The following is a 22,213-nucleotide window of genomic DNA, read 5'->3' as shown; positions in this document are numbered from 1 at the left end:
GTGTAAGCTCTACGGTCCAGGTTTACGATGACCACAGTAACTGAAAACCGTGCAAGGGCTTCTGGCGAGGACAGGAAATTAAAAAGAAAGAGGTGTTTTTGTACCTCTCTGTAGGTATGAGAGAACCGCGACCATGCAGATGTGCGGGGAGAACGCGAAGGGAAAACGATTGCAGCGCCGCGCTGCGCTCTATACTAAAAATGTGCTACGGTCTACCAACTCTGCGTGGGCCACAGTGCTGCCAACCCTAGGGATTTTCCCCTAGATCTAGGGAATTTGAACGTTGTTTAGGGGAAAAGGGATTTTTGTTGTAATCTAGGGAAATTTTACTTTCCGCATGGACCTTTTTATTTTTCGATGTGAATCGGTTCCTTATTCACTGTTTCTTCACCACCTTGATTTTGAGAATCTGGCTATGCGCCATGTGCACGAGGGGAAAGCGTTGTTTGGATCGAGGTGGCGTGGTCGGGCCGGGAGGAGGCACGAGGTACGGCAAGCCAGATATTAACCAGATTCCAATTGGACAACGTCCAGATGAAGAGACTGGAGGCAATTGACCCGCAAGTTGTCATCGAAAAGCGGACTTATTCAATAGCCCCACTTGCCACCTCATTTCCTTCTCTGGTGCCAGAAAGAGAAATGAACAAAATTGACGCAGAATGGAGACTGCTCCGCAATACAGAAATGGACCTGCCGGCAGATGCGAGCGTTCAACGCTTTTGGAAACGAGTGAGAAACGCCAGGCAAGGAGACGGGAGCCCAATGTTCCCTCTCTTGAGCGACTTCGTCTACAAGCTTCTCTGTTTGCCGCACTTCAGTGCAACAGTGGAGAGAGTTTTCTCTCTGATCAACCTGATGAAAACAAAGACCAGAATTAGCTTGGTGACGCAAACCCTGGCAGCTACGCTTCACACCAAGCGGGTTCTAGGAGGGGCCAACTGTTATGACTTTGCAGTGAACGAACGCTTAATTGGCCTCATGAAAAAAAGAAATGTATATACAGGAGTGAAACTCAGTCGGGATGCCAACCGAATGACGTGTCCTACGTTTTAGCGTTTGTTTGTTCACGCCCACATTTGGGCACAAAGTGGATTTCTCTCGCTTTTTGACTGCAGCCGGTGAACGTAAGTGTTCACTGCGAGATTTTCATTCATTTCAGGGCTTAGGCCAGGATTTATTAGGTTTTGGTATTAACTAATGTTTTCCTTACCCGTGATCACGTGGTACGCGAGTTTGCATGGGAAATCAATGTGTTATTGTATTCAAAGTTGCTGCCAAAGTGTGGTAAGAGGGTCTCTGCGAAATAAAAGAGTTCACAATTCAACTACGCACCTTTTTTCCATGCCTGAATATTAATTTTCGGATCTAGGGAAATCTAGGGAAGTTTGAGTGAAAATTTGGGGGAGAAGTGGCTTTCGAGGTTGGCAGCACTGGTGGGCCACTTCGGTCGCTCTTCAGTCTCCTAGTAGCGGTACTGGCGGTACTTGCTTTGGCTTGGGAGCGTGCAGGGAAGAGGTGGTAAGGCGGCTACTTTTTTTTAATATAGGTTGCTGTGCGCTTGTCTGCGGCTCTTTCTGCGGTGTGGAAGTAGCCGCGATTCAATGAACTTCGCGCATCTGCGGAAAAGTTATGCTTCGAACGTACAATTTCTAGGAATACCTGTGGTGTTGGTGGAGCTTTATGTGTGCGTGATTCTTCTGCACTTCTTTATATTCAACGTCTACACTACTTCAGCTTGAGAGCAATGTGTGCGTTCATCGTGCTCTACATGGAAACTTAGAAGTTAGTTGTGAGGAGCAATGTTTTACGTGCTGTTTTCGCACCTACAGGCTCAATTTGCACTGTTCCATATTCGCTCAGCCCGTATTCAGTGTGCCCATATTCACTCAGGTCATTTCTTTCCAGAGAGTCACGCGAAGAATCGGCTGTAATAGTTGAATGAGCCGCGTCATGGAGAAGCATGGGCCGTCTATGACTTCCGAGGAAATGGAAAAAGTAAGCGGTGCTTTTTGCCAACTAAGTTGTTGAGCGATCGAGATGCAGCTGACGCCTCGACAAATGGGCTGGTGGGTGCCGAGGAGTTTGTTCATTACAGCTGGGTTGATGAAATTGCCAAGCCGCGATCGTATTTTACTGCATGAAGTTGACACATGAACCGAGATCACATTGAAGTTAGCTCTTACCCTTTCTCTTTTCTCGTAATCTTTGCTCATGGTGCTGCGTGAAAATTTCTTCTTTTACGTACGTCTCGCATAGATGACGCCCACATTACATTCCTATCAAAGCCGATCTGATTCCTATTCGCTCAGTGCTTTGCTCCATGCACGCGACAGCGTGAGCACGCAGAAGTAAAAAAAAAAAGAGCGAAGGGGAGAAAAAGAAATAAACATTTGACTGTTGGACTTGGAAGGTATCCTTCTGGAACGAACTCTTTTTGCAAGGCTTCCATTGGGATTCCATTCAAGTTAACCGATTCCAACTTTCATGTTAACTGCATAAGGCATGCAACAACTTTTGGCTGATAAGTGGAAATCTTTTTCAGGCAATACTTCAGCCTTATGTGTATATCGTCAGTATTCCTGGAAAGCAAATAAGGACCAAGCTTGCCCAGGTAAGGTTGTCATTTATTTCTAGTTTTAGCAATCCGCTTTTTCATTTATCTTCTAACATCTATCAGTCGTACTGGGCTCATACAGATGATTGCTTAACTTCTAGTGTTGCTCTAACATTTTACATGTATAGTTATTGCAATTGCTGGAATTTGCAAGAAATCTTAATGCAGCTCGTTAAATCCTACTTAAAAAGCAGACATTATTGCCACATGAATGGCCATATACAGTATTATTGCAGTACTGACATGAACTGTTGACTGTTACTGGCAAACTCAAGTTCTGTCACTTTTGAGGGTGGTTACGAATTAAAAAGATGATTGAGCAGGTCATGTGATTTTGTATATGCGACAAATCTGATAACAAAAGACAGAATAGTTTGGGAATTATAACATTGAAATAATCTATGAATAGTTGTAAAGTTGCATGACACCTTCAGCATTTTCGAAAGGTAGCACAAAAGCAAGATTTAAAAGACTAGACATCTCATTTTAGTTGCATGTTTTCTTCTTTGCAATGCTGCATAAGGCATTAGAATACCTGGATCAGCACGTGGTATCCACTTGCAATTGGCAAATAGTTTAGAATTGGATTTCTTCTCTCATGCTGTTTCAGTTTCGGTTTAATCAATCGAGTGATGGCTGTGATGTGTAAGAAGTGTTTAGGTCATATGAGGCAGATGCCTCTACCGCTGATACGTCATTTGTTTTCATTCCAGAAGCAGGCTGGCTTAAGCATTGTGGTGAATTAAAACTACGTATCAGCAAATATACTGGTGTTTTCAATGTGATAGCGTTAAAGGCCCCGTTGCACAGAAAATCCGGCTTCGGTGTGTTGGCATTGTACGCGAAAAATCACAAGCATGACTCTGGCAGGTGGTGCCTAGGAGGCAGCTGGGCCACCTATGTCAAGTGACCTTGCGGCGTCATCCCAACCTGCCCACCAGATAGTGAGCGAACTGTCCACCGTGGCAGGTGGCAGTTAAATTAATGATTGGTCGCTTGGAAAGAACAGCCTGAACCACACAAGGCCCACCACTTGGAGCACCTGCCATCTCAAGGCAGTGGCTTCTCGCTTAACTGCTGCACCTCTGCACCAGGAGGGGTGTGAGGACTCCTAGGGATCTATGCATCTGAACTAGAGAATAACCTTGTGCATATATGGGAATGAACCCATTTTGCTATCGCATCATGCCCTTAAGGCGGAGCTTAAGTGTCCCCTCCAATTTTTTTTTCATACCTCACATGACCTAAACACTCCTTACATGTCACAGCCATCGTTCGATTGACGAAACTGAAACAGCATCAAGAATAAATTCAATCATAAAACATTTAGCGGCCATAGGGGATTACCACGGGGTTATCTATATATACTGATGATTAATGTATCATTTGAAAAATTAAGACGCAAGCAAAAATTTTGTGTCTATACTCCTTTAAGCAAAAGGACAAGCAGTGAAGCAAAGGCGTCACTCTGGTTATGCATTGTTTTTGTGCAATTTTTTTTTGTGTCCAAGTATGACCTGGCCCAACTTTGTGTCATAAACATTTGCTTGGCACCGTAATAAAAAGGTCAACATAACTGCAGTTGAGGAATAGCACTGTGCTCCACTATGGACACAAATGTACCTGTAGCCTTTTCGAACCGTATACAGGTAGGGGCTCTGTGTCACTTGAGATATCTGAGGTGCTCAAGATGACTGAGCAGAAAACAAATTTTTAATTTATAAACTCCACATAATGGTTTCGGAGAAATGCAGAAGCCCCGTCAGTAAGATTTTATGTGTACAGCCGTAAAATTTGCTTGATATGCTGTCCAAAGTTTACTGCAGCAATCCTAACATGAATAGCAGGGTAAAATTGCAAGTATTTCTGGTAATTAAATTACAGTTGAATTTTTTTATGTCATGTCTTCTGTAAGCTTTTATGTCTTTAGTAAGCCTTTTTATAGCTGAAGCCGTAGCTGTTAGCGAATTCTAAGGATTGCTATGTTGCTAATTTGTTATGTTTTTTTTGATAATTCCAGGCATTCAACTATTGGCTGAAGATATCTCCTGAGAAGTGTCAAGCTGTATCGGATATTGTTCAAATGCTGCACAATTCTAGTCTCTTGCAAGTATCAGAACCTATTGCATGCATCTTTTTCTAACCTGAAAGCATCTAAAACTGTATGAAAACTTCTGTATCTGAACTAGTTTTATCTAGGCAGAACATGAGAAGGCATATCATGTAGCACCTTTAAACTTGAAGTTTTCTTAAAAACAAGCTTTTCTTTTACAGTCTACAGTAAAGTTCTTGATGCAGTGCTGATGTGATTAGCTTTCCTTCCACGTAACCAGGTGGGCTAAGTGCTGGTTGCGGAATTTTTGAGGGCTAATGCACTCCTCTACAGTGCAGTAGTTTTTTTTTTTATTTCATGTACGCTGCAGCGAACCAACAGCCCCATAAGCCAATAGCTAGATTGTGGTGTAGTACTGAAAGAGTCTTTGAATTGTTTAATCTTCCACAAAAAACCTCTGGCATGTCTATGTGCACTGCTCTTCACATTGCATCTATGGGCCTTTAGTTTCATTTTGAACTTCTCATTTCTATTAGGATTGATGATATAGAAGACAACTCCTTGCTTCGGAGAGGTGTGCCTGTTGCCCATCATATCTTTGGAGTGGCTAGCACAATCAATTCTGCCAACTACGTCTACTTTCTCAGCCTTAAGAAGTGCCTGCAGCTGGGTGATCTTCGGGCCACGACTGTGTTCAGTGGTGAGCCAGCTTACTTTATCTCTGGGCCTCCAGTCACAATAATGCGGGAGCAGTCTTGAGCTGTTCAGTGTCTTGGCTATTGGACCTTAACTTCACACAAAATAAAGAGCTAAATCTGTAAGCATTGGGCAGAAAAAGAATGGAAAATTTCAAGTTTTCACCATTCAGTTTACATGTGACCTTGTCCGAATGAAGAAAAATATGAGAGCAAACCACACAGCCACCCTTTGAATTGTTGCTACAGTAGTCAGACCTTTAACTGTTAAATTGAGTAGCATAGTATTTAATTCAGCTTTGAAAGGAACTAATATTCTGAAATTGATCATTTTTAATGTATTTCAAATTTTGAGAGGATGTTAAGGCACTCCACACTCACAGGATCATATGCTTGTTAAAGAATCTGTGTAGTATACATCATAACTTCTGTAATTCATATGTTTTCCACTTGTCTTATCTCTAAGGAAGCAATGATGTGCTCAGTTTTTCTGCCTAAAGCTTAAACAATGGTTATCTTCATCGGTCAAGGCTGAAAGCAATGAAAGCAGATCAATAAACAATAATCTTGTTGGCATAATGTTAATTCTACCAAAACTTCCAAGGAGAGGTTAATTATTAGTTTTTAGCTCCAGTGTCATATTTGCCCTATTCTGAGATACTCACAGTTTCCTTAGTCAAAAATTTATGTCTGCATGGCTACAGCTTGATATCTAATCTTTGCATTCATGTTACTTGAAACTCAATTATAAAAATGTTGCTAGCTGTGCTTATTTTCTGCACACCTGCATGAAGCATAGCCTGCAAGTTTTCCTATTTTTTTTACTTCAATTTTTTAAAATTATTAGAACCAACAATAATTATAATTATTGACCTCGCATTCACTCTAAAGGGAAAGATCACAACTCACACAACCGTACTGTTTTGTGTGCTGCATTTTGTTAGTAGATTATATAATCACATCGTGCAGCAGCTGTAATGGACGAAGTGAAGATTGGAGGACCGTGAAGGGCAATGGCTGGCTTTGCACTTAGGGGTAATTTAGAGAGAAGTTGAGGTATGTCATGTACACTGTGAGATGTTTTTATACCTGTGAAAGACATTTTTATACCTGCTGTTTTGTGCTTGAATGCAGGGCTAGGTGCTGAAGGTTCATGTGTTGCCCTGAGTTTGATCAGTTATTGTTAGCGTTTTCTTGAGAATGCTGTGTTTTTTTTAGAACAGTGCCTAGAACTTCATCGAGGTCAAGGCATGGAAATATACTGGAGGGATAACTACATATGCCCTTCAGAAGAGGACTACATCAGCATGGTTAAGAGAAGTGAGTCTCATAATGAATTTTATACCATGTATAATAATCAGAGTATATGGACCATGTCAGTGTTGAAGGTACAACTGAAACCTGGCTTGCAGTCTACCTCTAACTCCTTGTTACTGCAAATGTAAGAGCTTCTATTTCTCTTAGTGCTAGCATGAGATAAACAATGATGTGAGAGTGTATTGTGCTGGCAGTTCCCATCATGCAGTGCTTATTCTAGGGTATGCTTACAGAAAGGCTACTGCTTAAAAGTTCTTAATAATAGCTTTTGTGCTCTGCCAAAAGATGAGTCATATAATGCGAGTTTAAGATTGTGCTGCATTGAGCAAGACTAGTGTGGCATATCATGTTGTAAGCCCTGTCACATGGTAGTTTCTGCAGTGTGCAGTGTACTGATTTGTATTGGAGTGCCTTGTGTTCCTAACCTTGTAAATATTTTAAGGATAGCTCTTGTTGTCAGGTGATGTTATTAATAAACCGTGATGTTACTAATAAACTATGCTGACCACAAATAGTGACTACTGCATGGACTCTTAATTAGGTTACCGTGCAGCTATGCAATGAAAAAAAAAATTAAACTGGAATGAGCCTTTAATATGCATTAGGAAGTGGACATAGTTGCTCTTAGAATCATGAGTAAATTTGAGGCAGCCAAAAGTCATTATGGATCATTGGATCTGAGTAACAAAGTCAGTACAACATATTATACCTATTATGTCTGCACTTTCAGTGGTTCTCCCATTCCAGTCCAATGTTTTATGAATGCTGTAATGCACTAACTTAGCCCCTGCTCCTTTCTATTTTTTTTACTGCCTGTCATATGCTGGCTAAATGAACTTGCTTCCTGCACGTTTGTTCTTTCCATTCCTGGAAAAATGAACAGTGGGGTCAACTAAAAGCAAAAGTTGTGGTTTACGAGCTGATAATAACACCTAGTTCACATACCCTGTACCTTTCTTTGTACCTGTGTCTGTGTATAGTGCGTACCATGTAATTTGAGCTATGCTTTGTAACGAAAGTGGTATATTATGCAAGTGTAAAACTAATGCAGAGTTTGCACTGCATCAGTGAGTAGTTTAAACTGCTGAAGGTGTGGTTTCAAGTAAAGTAATGCAGCATTGTGTTCAGCTGATTCATTCAGGTGCTGTAGTTGTTCAGCGCTATTTAATATCAATGAACAGCTTGACTGCTGAAGGTGTGGGGCAAGTTTCTGTCGGAAATTTGTTGTGTTCAACAAGAGCCTTCCCAATGCACTCCTCCAATGTTTAATTTTTGTCATGGTAGGTTTTCAGTGAAGGCTTTTTTGATGCCCTGAACAAAGGGTGTGACATTGAAAATGCCACAACATGAGTGCCCTGCTGTAGAAACTGGCATGCATGGCAGCACTTGCTTAATAACTAGCCATTACCATGCCCATCTCAACATAGCTACTTTTGTCTGTCGCATTCTACAAGGCATAGGTAAAAACCAGATGTATTCGTTAAGAGACAAAGAGGGCAGTGTCATTAGCAATATTGATAAGACAATCTTATCTATATATATAGTTGATAGTTGATATCAGTATTGACAAGTTAATCTTAAAACCAGCTGGAAGACACAACACAGGAGAAAAGAAGAGCACAGGACGAGGTTGGACTAAATACTGAAATTTTATTGAAGGAAAGCTGTAAAAGAAGACCTGCAAAGAGATGCGTGCACAAAACCCCAAAGCAGTGAAAGGGCAAAAAAACAATCGAAAGTCACTGGCGTGCTAGTGAATCATCTAAAAAATCAAATCCTTACGGTGATGCTGCATTTTCAAAAATCGCATCCATTAGGGTTTTCATTGACATTAGGGTTTTCACTGACATTCCTCACTGTTATTTTTTGTGTATCTCCAGCATTTCATAAGGTAAATAGACTTAATTACCTTATTAGGATATTAAAGACACTGCATGCATGAGGCAAATGCCTGCTATAGTGTTTCACTTTCGCTCTTGCAGTGTGTAGCAGTTTATTTTTAATAATATCTTTGCTCAGGTTGCATGGGGTGCCCTTTGTATGGTATTGTTTTGTCTTGCTGCTGCCATTGTAAACGGAACTTGGGGCCAGTCAAGGTGCTTTCTTTGCAGCTTTTTTCCCTTGCTTTCCACCACAAACCTTGTACCTCCTTGTTTGTGGAAAAAAATCAAATCAAATTCTAATGAATGAAGAAACTGGTACTGGAAAAGAGAATCACAGGCATTTGCAACTGTATTTCCCCAGCACACTTGAGCTTTCTGTGGCCTATTGAAACATGAATTGCCTATTTGAAATAATGGGATCTGCAGGTTGTATCACTGGCGTGGCTATCACCGGCATGGCCCACTGCATGCCTTCAGTGCTCACCAGGGCATGAGTGCGCATGTCATGAGCTCACCAGCACTTCATCAATAGACTTTTTCAAAAAGAGGTTGAAGAGCACTGCCATGCCAGACACTGAGCTGCATGAGGCAGCTGTGAACAGTTGCTCATAGAACAAGAAAGAGTTGCTTCCCCACACTGTTCCCACAGCCCAAAAGCTAGTTGGGCAGTAGCCAATAAATGTTCCTCCATGCCACTCTGTAAAGCTGAGGTGTCTGTCCCTTTACTTCAGTGGCACATTGAACAGCTGGAGCATGTACAAGATATGCCCGGAAGATTAATTTGAGGCCCATGATGTCACTGACTCTGGAAAGCGCCATGCGCTGCCGCTGTCTTCCATCAGCGATGATGTCGTTTACATCCTGCAAGGCGTTTGGCTTGCTGCCGCCATTAACAGTTTAATGACGGCATCATTGGTTACCTTGCAGAGCAATTCAGCATGCAAGTGAACGAGATTGCAGTGAATTTTGCATTCTTTAAACAATAGCAGGAAGATGGTGAGAGTGCTCGTGACATGCACTATTGTGCCTTGGTGAGCACGGAGGGCATACATTGGGCATTGCTGCCTCCACAGAACTCTCATATAAATTGCATGTGTTTATTCTGGGTAGCAATGACTGCTTTCTACTTGTTATTTTCTTTAGAAACTGGGGGCCTTTTTGGACTTGCTGTGCGTCTAATGCAGCTCTTCAGTGAAAACAAGAGGTAATAGTATAAGTTCCATTAGAGTGTTCTTTTAGTGCTTTTACTATTGCCAATTAGTTGATGTTTGTTTACAGTTCAAAGGGATCATAATATTTTTGTGTAATCTTTCTGAAAGTTGAGTCTATATTGTACAATTTACTGGCACTGAGGCATGAGAAGTATAGGAAGGTAATGAGATATTTAGTAGTAAGTAACAATAATGAGTGTGTTTGAAGCTGGTAACAAGGTAACCTGTCAGGCACATTATTTTTTTAAGCTTCAGAAAGGATGGCGGGTCATATGTGTCCACTAAATGCGCCATTGTTGCAGAGAAGCATTTTGTGGGTTATCTGGCTCTGGGTCAAGCTATTCGTTAGGTGAGTGAGGCCGAAGTTCATTGTAGGAAACCACTGTAACGTTCTTTTTGACTACTAAACCTTGATGAGCTGGTTGAATAGTAGTGAAATATCGCTTTATTATTATTATATAAGAAACTTGTTTGGGTACCAGAATACACTACCTACGTGAAAGAAAGGGGCAGAAAAGTTTAGTGGGTGAGTACTTGTCTAGTAGATGAAACTTATATAGAGAACTAGAGTGGCTCAAGATTACGGCATTCAGAATTTCAGTACAAGCCTTACCTCTTCCTTGCCGCTTCCATTTGGTATTTAACACTGATAATCGACTGCAGCTGAGTGCCATTATATATGCTTTTCATTTACCACTGTTTCTTGTCTTGTGGTTACTATAGGCATTGCAATTTCTCTATAAGGATTGCAGTTTCTTTTTTGTACACATGATGGTTTACAGCAAAAATTCACTGTAGTAAAATTATTTCATTCAGTGTGTCACATTTCTTGATAGTTTGCCTTTGGCTAAAAATAGTGAAAATTATTTTCTTACGCTGTAAATTTTATGGAGATGAGTGGTTGTAATGAACCAGCAGGATAAGATGAACATTTATGCACACAATTTAGAAGGCTATTTCATATCTTGTTAGCCTAGTCATGACTGTGATAGCAATTTTTTTCCTTATGTTGGCTTAGGACTTCATCTGTTGATCACTAAGTTTTGAGTTTCACGGGTTCTTCTTCTGTATTAGATTTCAAGAGTACTGTAGTGATTTTGAACAAGTTTATGAAATGTACGCACCTTAAGTGCATTCGCCGAAGTGCACTCTCAAGTCGGAGTGCATTCATAGAACACACTTTGGGGCCGAGTGCGCAGCCTCGCCAGCAGTCACTTCAAAAGCACAGTATGTGTAGTGCATAAACAAGTGCTCGCAAGCTTATTGTACTTGCTCTAACACTGTTTTTAAACAAAGATTTATGCGTTATAGCTACAAACGAAGCAACACAACAAAAAAAAAACGAGATCAGATGCAAATTCACTATACGCTGCCAAATTGTTGTCAAAATAAGTGCACTTTGCTTTCTCGTTTTGCCCTGCCTAGCTTAAGGTGTCGGTCGAGATGCCGAAGTGCACTCCCTGTAGGTGCACTTAACTTGCGTACTTGACATGGGTATTATGCAATGAGGTTCAAGTTCATTTTTTGCCACCTAAGCACTTTTCACCTGCAGTTCAGATGCTTGTTGCCAGTTTTGTCAGTAAAGCCTAACATGTTTTGAGTTTTGTGCACTCTTGCAGTCAGTCCCTTTGATGTAGGAGTGTATTTAGAGTGCTTCGGTAATGGTTATGGGATTTAACAGATGATTCTTATTTATATCTTTTGCAATCTGGAATATTCAAAGCAGCATATATTTTGCAACATCTTTATTCATTGCAACACATCTCCACAAATTTGTGGAGTGAAAAGTGGTGAGTTGCACCACATGAAAATATTGTCTGTTTTCTAATGGTAACAAAAAAGTAAAAATGTTACTTTTTAATCCTTTCCTTGCAGTGACTTCACTGAATTGATTGGAATTCTGGGATTGTACTTCCAAATAAGGGATGATTATGCCAACCTGGTCCATAAAGAGGTGTGTTGATTTTTTAGCTTATATGGCTTTGCTTTTTCTCACAGTTCTCAGAAAAAGACTAGGCAGTTTTGTCTTTTATAATGGCATGGACAAATTTATGCTCAGTAGGCTGTGGTTCCTGAAATATACACATGCTTTATATCGCATGAGTAGAAGCAACAACATGCTTTTTCCACATTTAATCTTGAAGAATTTTCTGAGACATTAAAGTGCCAATCAGCCAGGATGTCGTGGCCTAACCTCTCCCTCCATCCTTTTGGAATACATTCCTTTACTCCATGGGTTTGGAACCCAGGTATTCCTTGGAGTGTTTTTTGGGGTTCCCCAAACACCTAAATCTATGCATGCCTCAACTCCCACCTTCCTTTATTTACCTACCTTATTGTGGGGCTAATCGCACTATAATTGTTCATTGTATACTGTTTCATTGTGCTGCCGGTCATTATTAATTGAATTTGGGCATTTTTTAAGGTGCTGTGTGTTTGCATGCTCTTTTTTTTTATTTTGCATCCATGTCATGTCAGGCTGGAAGGGATGGAAACCAAGACACACAGGGTTCCTCAGCAATTTTTGAGGTGTTCCCCAATGCTAAAGTAGTACAAACATTTTTTGTGACAACTCGCTAATAGCAAATTATAGCCATTATAGTCAAGCAACTTTTCCACGCTTGTGTCAATGTCTCAGATGTGCTCTCTCCATGATGGTTTCTCTCGCATGCCTAGTAACTGGCCCTTGAGAGAAAAATTTCTGTTCCTGCCATCTAGGAAGGTTCATGAAACTATGTGAGATGTCCATGTCATAAGCCCATCTATACTGTGGGAGGTGGGCATTAACTGTCATCTGGATGCACCATGCATTGCATTATGCACTGTGCTACAGCATGATTATCACAACAGAGGTGCAGAGCATGGTACCATCTGAGCAGTGAATTCAGAATGCTTGCATTCATTGCTGGAAATGTGTGCGTGCAAATATTTAATAAAGTTATGACACAAAAAAAACAAACAGATAAATTGAAAATATGATGCAATGCATAGGTCTCAAAGAAACACAGAGGTTAAAAAGTGAAGCCAAAGCGCTTGTTTCTTTAGGTTCAATAGAGAATAGCACAGATAAAAGAACGGAGCAGCTGAGCACAAGCAACCAGGCATTGGGAAAGCATGCCACTTGTTTGCCAGAATGCCCTTTGTGTCACTTTCAAAAATAAAAGTGGGAGATTTATTACGATGAGGGGAAGCGGGACTGGTGAGAAAGCGTGAGCTGGAGGAAGTGTGAAGGAGGGGGAAGATTGAGCAAGACAATTCCTCGTTTTCTACTCTACACATCTGAATGACTTTGTGGGCATGCTCTTGAATGGTTGGGGAGTGGACTGTGACAGCAATCCAAAAAGGCATTTTTTTGCTCAAGTATGAATTTTGCCCTGCATATCCCTTTTAGTTTTTTTCACTCCATAGTACCTCGATATAGCAAACAATTGTTTGCCATATTGAACTCTTCTAAAACATTTCTTACAAATACATGTAATTTTTACTTCATATACTGAATGTGGTTGAACATAAAACGGGCCTATCAACCCCCTAGCGCCAAGCCATGCCCTCCCCATTGGTAAGTGGCAGGTTTCTCTGCACTACACGCATGGCTGGTCAGACACGCCGGTAGCACCACGGAAGCTACAGTAGCATGGACGGTTTCTGCCTTGCCTCAAGGAAATTATACCAGTTATGCCCAGTTTGCAGCATTCTGTGGTGCAGTTGCACAGAGGTGGTAAAAAATTGCTGCTGGTTTAACTCTGGTTAACCCTGGTTGAAAGTGAAAAGCTGCATCTCCCTGGCTACATTTATGGTTGAGCGACTGGCGGTTTCCATAGATAGGCATACTGACACACACACAGTAGTAGGCATTTTTTTTTATTTGTTGAACATCTTGCTTTCTTCAAAATGACATAAACTTCGCAACCATGGCTTCTCGGCACGAGGCTACTGCAGGATGTTTATCTTCCTCCATCGCCTCAGGCGTCTGGCAGTGAATGCGCACACACGCTCTTATATACTCCTGGACTTCTTGCTCCTCCTCTTTTATATGCTGTCAGCAACAGCAGTGACACCAGCGGCTATTACACGAACTATCTCGACCTTGACCTTTGGCCTTGACCTTATGGACCACCTTGGTGTCGAACCTGACTACCAGGAGTTATGCTCACGATTTGACCACTAGCTACATTCAGGATCAAACTTGCAGCCCCGCTGACGGCTCGAAAAGCTGGCGTAGTGAAGCTTTTCGCTTCAAGATCTAGGTGCTACTCAGATGCGGTAGCTTTTGGATCGACATACACATTTTCCACACAACACCGCCGTCATGCGGCAAAGCCACCTTGGCTGGCGCTTGGTCTGTAGCCACCGTGTGCTGAAGGTGCTATGCGAGTAATCTAACACAACTGCCGTTTGGCATTCTGCTGCCTTTTGTGGCCTCTGCAATCGCTGCGAATGACATTTGGCAATAAGAATTTGTAAACGGCGCATAAAATTCTGTAATGTCTTGCAGCTTCTAGTAAGATTCCCTAGAGTTGCTGTCACTTTATTGACTAAATTGTGTTTTTTGACAAAATTTCATCATATGAATTTTGTAACTTGGAACTGTTTTATGATTCTCGATCAATTCGCTTTAATGAGGTTTGACTGGAATACATGTCCTGTGGGGGTATTCCCATCAGTGACAAGGAAGTTGCCAACAAGGTATGGGACGTATTTCACTTACTTGATTGGCACTAGAGCCTTGGGGTAGTGATTGCTCTTGATCTAGTTTTACGTGTTTGAAAATTGGTGCAGATTACCTTGAGTATGCCTACACAGCAATGTCTTCTATGTTGCAGTATACGGATAACAAGAGCTTCGCAGAGGACCTCACGGAAGGAAAGTTCTCATTTCCTATTATTCATGCAATACAGAAGCACCCAGAAGACCCTCGAATCATGAGTATCCTTGTTTGGGCAAAGCAAAGGTTTAGTCTACAGTCTTGGGCTAGTTGGCCTATTGCTATGAAAGTAAGAACACCAGAAGAACAGGTTCCAGAGCAAGTTGGACAAGATGGTTCTAAATGCGTTGGATATTCCTGTGCATTTGTGTTTCAGCACTGTTGCCTTTTTTTAAGAGAGAAGGTTATTTTCTGTTAGTAGAGAAAATGTCACATGGTAACATTTTTGGTGCAACTTGTTTAAGGTATGTCACCGCTTTCGATAAAAAAATTTGATTTTAGTCCAAAACATAGTTTCTTGTTTCTTTGGCTTATAAATCTTAGGTAAATGAAATGTTCCGCATTAAAAAATATTAAAAAGTAAAAAAATACGTAATTTTTGGAAATGTGGGTATTGCACCAAAAGTCATAACTTCGGAACTGGAGGTGCGATTCAAAATGAATTTTGCAGGTATGTGCAGAGGATAATAATCTGTGCAATCAACCACTATATAAGCTAAAGTGCGTTATCATAAAAATACTGGTAAAGTTTAAAAATACTGGTTAAGTTTGCATCTGGCAAAACTTATTTCAAGCAGTTGCCCGAAACATAAGAAGTCATTTTTCGTTACTCTGGTTTATTGCACAGATTTATGTATAAAGAAATAGCGCACAGAGTTTTATGTCAAAATATTTATTAGAAGAGGTTATCACTGCTCGTGTAACTGTAGGGTTAAAAAAAATGTCGAGAAAAATGGGTTAAAAAATTTGAAACAATTGTGCAGGTAATAAAAAAACTTGCAATATGTCTAAAATCCACCAGGCTCATAGCTTGGGCTCTCCTTAAATGCAGCACAGTGTCCTTTTGTGCAAGCTGGAACAAAATTTTTTTCTGGCTTGTTTCGCATCCCCAGCTAACTGACGTGCCACCTTTCGCACACGGTTGCAGTCACTGTTAAGGCAAGCCTTCTTAATATGGTAGCCAGGGTCGGTGCCTGCCTATTATCAGTTATGTCCTACGTGCCCCTGTTTCTGTCACTGAACTGCGAGACAGCATTGTAGCACAGTCGTAGCATCATAGCTCAGAGCACAGTTTTTACAGAATGCCTGGATCACCCTGCAGCCCTCTGGTGCAAATTTTTAACTAAATAAAAAATGTCAGGTTCCACAAAATGCTCCTGAAAGCTTTTGGAACATAATTCAACAAATTAGTGTAACTTAATTGGCATACGAAGCAGTTTTTTGGGATGAAATTGCACATGTTGTGAAGTCGGAAATTTTTAGTTTTGGTTTTGGATGTGTACCAGAGTTTGGAAAAATGCTCATAACTTTGAACAGTGTGAGTTCACGACATAATTTTTTTTGGTAAGTATTCGTGAGTAAACAAGAAACTTTAAGATGCAAAAATAAAAAAATATATATTTTTTTCTTTTAAAAAATGCATTTTTGAAGGTTGTGACATACCTTAAGACTGTTTTAAGAAAGTTTCATGTGGTGTTGCTGCTTTTTGGCCTGCTTGGTTGTAAGTATATGTATGGAATGGTACAAAGTGCCTGCTTATTGTCTGTTCCAGTATCTCTTGTCCCTATCCTCATCAAAATCATGCAGGAGTGCAAACAGACAGCTGATTGGGCAGACTTGTACAAAAGCTGAAATTCACAGCCATGGAAATGAGAAAAGGAATAGGGGGAAGATTGAGCAAGGCAATTCCTCATTTTCTACTCTACACATCGGAGCAAAGCTTTATGGATGTTGAATGGTAAGGGAATGGACTGCAACAGTAATCCAAAAAGGCATTTTTTTTTTCTCAAATATCACGACTTTTGTCTAATATATCCCATTTAGTTTGTTTCACTAAGAATTTTTTTTTTACGTTAGATGGTCTTTTGTCTTACTCTCTGGTCCTTTCGGGATGTGAGGGTAGGCCACTTGGCAACTATAGTCAGATACAACTGAAGTCTTGCAGTGAAGCTCTGCCCACATTCAGGACCGCCGTGCAGAATTCCTCCACAACAAAAAAAAGCAGTCCATTGTTAAAACTTAACTAAACAAGAAGCTTATCAGAAGAAAAAAATTATTAGCTCTAGAACTTTGATACTTGGCTTGTTTAATATAGTCCGACATTAAAAAGCTGATTTCATTTACTACTGCGATTGGCCAGCAGAGTAATAAAGGATGCCGCGGACCATGGCCCAGTGTTCGCAACTGCTGTTTTTTTTTAGTTGTACCCTACTATAGGCATCAGAACTAAACAAAGATGGGGCAAAGAAAGAATGGCATTGCTGTGTTCACTTCATGTCATACCCTTTTTATGTTATCATCACTTTTCTGAGATATCCATGTTATTTTGTTTTGTGCACCACATTACTGATTCCTGTATCCAATACTTTGACCATTGCAAAAGAAGCTTGTGACAGAGAACATTTTTCTTTTTTTTACATCTTCGGCCCGCTGCTTCTGGAATAAGCATGGTCTGCACAGACACTGCTACATAATGGGCCACCTGCTTGCTCCTTGGCGTTCTCCAGCATAAATGGAAAACAGAAAGGAAGTATAGCTGGTAACTTCTAGCTGCAAATTTTGATTTCGTAAGAGCAGTGTTCCAGTGAGCACCCAAATAGGCTTGTTTGTATAGGTTCAGTAAACTTTGCAATAAACTTGTGAAAGTTTATTTCTAACTTATAGGCCTGCTGAACCATGGGGTAATTAGTAGTAGCCATATTTGCAGAAGCATGTGGTGCTCAGTGTGCACAATGGTCAGATAATTGTGGGTGAATGTATTACTATTTCAAGATACTAATGTTGTAAAGTTTTATGTGCAATTATTCTGAGGCATTTATTGGTACCATGACTACCCAAGCTAATGAAGTTATTAAACACTTCTTCCTGCAACTGTTGCTACCCGGTGCTGCTATGCAGTGTCCACTGTCTGAAGGGCAAGGAGTTCATTGTGAGGAACACAACTGCCATCAAAATTTTGATTTGGAGTGAAGTACAGGTGAAGTAGCTAATAATTATATGCCCTGAAGGGCACACAGAGCTCGCCAGAATGCAGTCTGTGTGTCCCTAGTATATTACAACTTTCACTGTCAGGCTGCTCGGCTCTCGGTGCAGCTCCCAGGCATATTTGTTCAGTTCAGCCTCTTATTTGCGTGCCCAAAGTTAAAGCTGTGCGCTCAACTTTGGGCAGCATATTGTGAACTTTGGGCATATTTTTTATCGATGGGATTCCTTTAATGTCAGTTTTTTGAGAGACCTTATTCAGGAATAGTGTGTTAATCCTTGGCAATTGAAAGGCCACTTTTCTTCCCCGTCACCCATTGTTTCTGGCTCATCTGCATAAATGCATGGAGTTGCAGTTTGGCTCTCGTGAAGCCAACGGACAGTGTTGGGGTAGGAGAATGCCACACACTGAAATATGTATTCCCTCTAGAGCTGGGCATCAACTGTGCGGATTCATCACAACTGTGGTGGCTCATAGAAACTGTGTATCTTGTCTCATTTAGTGATTGCCCCATCTTTATAAGCTACATTTCAAGGTTTCTGTTTTTTTTTTCCTTTATTTTTTTATCTTTCTGCCCCATACCTATTAGTGCTTTGGAGTGTTTTGCTCACCGTAATCTTAATTCTGATACTCTGTTGGCTGCAAGCCAAACTGTTCTGAAAGAAAACAAGTGTAATAGCTAAGTTGACTATCTTAGCCATGTCTTTCACCCTTGAAGACATCACGAATTTTTCTTTGACCTAAACCCTCCCAAAAGACATTGTGAAGAAGCGTACCACTGACTTGGAAATCAAGAAGTATGCTTTGGATATCCTTGAAAGATTAGGTTCCTTTGCATACACCAGGGAGATCTTGGTGAAGCTGGACACAGAGTAAGTGGGAAGCACCATTTGGTGGTCTCCATGTGATCAGCAGTAATGTGTTTGACGTTTTATGTGATTGTTTCTTCTTAACTCATTGATGAAAATGCAAGCCATCATTTTGAAGTTCATTGGCAAGTTGTCATCTAAGCCTGTGAGCTTTCAAAGCAGGATCAGTACAGAGTTTTTAGTAAAGTATTTGTAAATTAGCGCTTGGACTGATATAATATTGAGTTTCACTACTCTGTAAAATAAAAAAAATCCTAATAATACCATGGCTCAGTAGCAGTTTTTTTTTTTTTTTGTGAATACAAACGTCAATTCCCCTTTTTCTATTCTGAAATAGTGGGGTGCTAAGCCTCTTTTTGTGTATCTTTTCAGTCTTATGCTTGCTAATGTGGTGTGTGGAAACTGGTGGCAGGCTGAGGATGATTAGCTTGCCCTCTGTAGTTACCTAAGCTGCACTAGAGTAGATTGCCACTTTCTGAGAAAACACTGCTTATGAAGACCGAATTTCAGCTGCAGCTTGAAGTACAGGTGAAATAGCTAATAATTATATGCCCTGAAGAGCACACAGAGCTTGCCAGAATGCAGTCTGTGTGTCCCTAGTATAGTATAGTAATGAGCCGCATGACCTCTTGTAGCAGTGCTGATGAAATTATTGTATGTTAAAACCGGCGTTTTTTATTGCTCCGGCTGCTTGTTCCCAAAGCCACAAAAATAGGATATAAAACTGATTCCAGTTCAGATTTGAACCTGAAGAAATGCTTTCAGCACATAAGATCTTCTATATGATCTAGTGTACTGCTGTGGGTAATGCCAGGTGGTCTGAGATTTCTCTGATTTTTCTCCGTTGGTTCAATTCCTTTTCTTTTTAGAGACTTTCACAGAAAGGTTTATGAAGTTTTCATTTAATTTCTTAATTGGTTGCTTATAAAGGAAGCACATTGTACTTGGAATACTCATGCAATATATAAGCCTGTATGAACGCTGCAAAAAAAGTGACTCAGGATTTCTCTACAGGCTTTAAAGGAATGGAGACACCAAATTTTTGGTTAGCCTGTTCTTTGTTTCAAACATTGCGTATTGTCCCAGGATGCGTGATACACGCTATGCAATTCATATATGTGCGGTAAATAATTTATTATTGCGTTATTTATACTGAGCGATTTCGGTTTTGGTTTCTGAGTGCCGGGGTGTGCTGTGACGTCACGATCAGGGAAGAGCAGCCACCCTGGTCACATGGGCCCCAAAAGTTGTGACACATGGAGTGCTGCGTCGTCTGCTCTTGTACACATGCTGTGCATAGCAGCGTCTTTCAAAATCATGTGCTGACAAACTTAATTGGTTGGTACGGCGATATGTTGACAAAACCCAAGCGAGCGAGGAATGACACCGAGTCCTTAAACCAAGCGGTTCGCTTTGGATGATCTCAAGCGCCATACCACGTATGCCAACGCGGTTTCAGCGTTGTATTTCGCTTTGCCACGCCGACGCCGATGCTCGGCGGACGCCTGTGTCGGTGGCCCGTAGCTTACTCTGGTCACAATACAGCGACACGATGCCTCACTTTTCCGACCGACCAATACCCGTCTCTGTCTTCACTTCGCGCCACCCGTGCAGCCGCACTGCGAGACTGCTCAGGGTCCCGTGGCTGCTGATTGCGACATCTGCTGCTAGTTTAGCAAACAGTCCATGTATTCGCTAAATGAATGCTTCTAGACAACTGTACAGGATTGAGCATTTACCGCACGGGTACGTTACTCCTCCAGGAATGCGCCCATGACGGTGACTGCATCTCGGTGCTACTTTTGTTTACATATCTGCATGTGTATACAGGCAGCAATTACGCGTTAGTTCAGCATGAATTGCAAGCCGCGTTCCACTTAGGTTAAGCAAGCTCTTCTCTTTTGCGCCGGTTGTGCATTTACTTGTTTACGAAGTGCGATAACTTTAAAGTAATCGCCGAAGAATGCGAGCGCGAGCCTGGGGAACGCTTCATAGCCAGGTTGTTGACAACGCGTAGGACCGGGGTTTCTGACTTGTTGTAACTGCTTTTTTGCTTTTTCCAGCGTGTCTAGTACTTGAATTTTAATTGGTTTATGTAGAGGTATGTTCGGCGCCCATTTGAGATAAATGAAATGGCTTAATTTGTTGCCCTCAAGCGACGCCGACGACTGCAGCTGCCGCCACGTGCGCCTGCAGCATTGACCGACAGACTGGGTCACACCGCCTAGCAGTGGCACTTCCCGCTTGATGTATTTGCATCCTAAGATGTAAACAATCCTCGATTTCAGGTCACTGTTGTCAAAAATATGCTCGATGACCATTTGTATTCGCTAAAACTCCTGAACCCGCTCTCCATAATCGCAGACATTGCACATACGAACCCTGCGGACTCACTAGGCCTATTCGTATTGCAGGTGTGCTGAAGGGTGAAGATATGAAATATAGTCGCTCGTTTCGCTTGTTCGTATTACGTAGAAGCTGTAAAGAGCCACTGTAGTCATCGTGTCATCGGCATGAAGGATTCGCTCGGCCGCCGATATAAGGTTCCGGCTGGTGCGTCAGCAACGGCATATATGCCGATCAGCACACTGACCGCTGAGTCGCCGAAGCAGCGCCTCACCGATGTCGCGCGTCGCCGTTGATAGTATGTCACGTTTCTGTGCTGTGATGTCACTACTGTTCACTGAGAGCATTCCCAGGGCTCTACGTCACCACCTATAGCGGTAGCGATAGACTTCGGTCGTGAGAAAGAGCATTTAGGGACTCTTTGGAGCTCAATTAAAATACATTTTAAGCGCTTGTTGCGTCCAATACTTCGCCGCGGGTGACCTTACATACAGAGGAAGCCCATAACAAGCTTATTGTAGCCTCGAAATTTGATGTCCCAACCCCTTTAAGGGCACTCTAGCCGTACTTGAAGGGTTAATGAACTGCTTTAAAATTGTCACAAATTTGGGCATGCCGATTGATTTGATTTGAGGATTGATATCCTTTGCACCTGTCTTTTGCAGTGCACGGAGAGAAGCTGAAAAGCTTGGAGGAAATCCTTATATAGTTCAAGTCCTCGATGAACTGAAGAACTGGTGAATGTTTTTTGGTTAGACACATTTATGTTTGTGACATTCTTGTCTCAAGTACCATGCAGTCAAGACTCACTGTTGTTCTCCTTTCAAAGTACTGTGCATACACACAAATGCAAACTGTGCAGAAGCTACTGTGTGTACACACTCAAATCATCCAAATACTAGTCGATGCACCGAGGTCTATGCAGTAGAAAGGTGCCATCCTTAGACGTAATGGTGAAGCAGTTTGCAGCAGCTTCTCAATACTAGGTGAGTTGCTTGGATTTAGGTGTGCCACTTTTTAACCAATGATGCGATTTAAAGAAATATTTGAGTTATGTAAAGAAAGTTCTTTACATAAATTTTCATTGCTTTACTGTTTTGCATAGGAGCCGAAAGGTAAAATATAACATAACACCGCAGAGGCTGTCTTTATTTTACGTCTTGTTTTAATGTGCCACAAAGCCCATTTGTAAAATGGATTCAGCCGTGTTTGAGATGGATGTTAAGTTGTTATTTCTATCTATATAATTTTTTATTGTTACTTGAAAATAAAGTGCAACTGTGTTGCCAAATTTCTACATTCCTATGTGCATATGTTG

The 22,213-nt window shown here is 41.3% G+C and overlaps 1 protein-coding gene across 4 annotated transcripts; it reads left to right on the top strand.

Annotated features, from left to right (window-relative positions):
• The first annotated feature begins 1,431 nt into the window (after window positions 1-1,431).
• On the top strand, window positions 1,432-22,196 carry qm (geranylgeranyl pyrophosphate synthase quemao). Of its 4 annotated transcripts, none has more exons than XM_077648240.1 (11): window positions 1,432-1,518; window positions 1,906-1,995; window positions 2,543-2,611; window positions 4,635-4,720; window positions 5,204-5,367; window positions 6,581-6,682; window positions 9,706-9,766; window positions 11,649-11,727; window positions 14,597-14,699; window positions 18,438-18,552; window positions 21,561-22,196. In XM_077648240.1, the coding sequence occupies exons 2-11, from the start codon at window positions 1,939-1,941 to the stop codon at window positions 21,634-21,636; spliced, it is 912 nt and encodes a 303-aa protein (XP_077504366.1). In that variant the 5' UTR covers window positions 1,432-1,518; window positions 1,906-1,938; the 3' UTR covers window positions 21,637-22,196. The 4 variants fall into 4 exon arrangements, with proteins under 4 accessions (XP_077504366.1, XP_077504369.1, XP_077504368.1 ...); XM_077648243.1 differs by having other exon boundaries at window positions 1,515-1,684; XM_077648242.1 differs by lacking the exon at window positions 1,432-1,518 and adding an exon at window positions 1,730-1,748.
• Window positions 22,197-22,213: the final 17 nt, after the last annotated feature.

Source organism: Amblyomma americanum, chromosome 1, assembly GCF_052857255.1.
Source record: "Amblyomma americanum isolate KBUSLIRL-KWMA chromosome 1, ASM5285725v1, whole genome shotgun sequence".
NCBI lineage: Eukaryota > Metazoa > Arthropoda > Arachnida > Ixodida > Ixodidae > Amblyomma > Amblyomma americanum.
Note: the sequence above shows the minus strand (reverse complement) of the source record. Positions and strands in the feature narration are given on the sequence as shown.

Coding starts and splice junctions, on each gene's coding strand:
- qm (XM_077648240.1), top strand. CDS start 1,939: ATGAGCCGCGTCATGGAGAAGCATGGGCCGTCTATGACTTCCGAGGAA. Junction 4,721..5,203: donor CTGCACAATTCTAGTCTCTT/GCAAGTATCAGA, acceptor CATTTCTATTAG/GATTGATGATATAGAAGACA. Junction 14,700..18,437: donor AGAAGACCCTCGAATCATGA/GTATCCTTGTTT, acceptor CCCTCCCAAAAG/ACATTGTGAAGAAGCGTACC.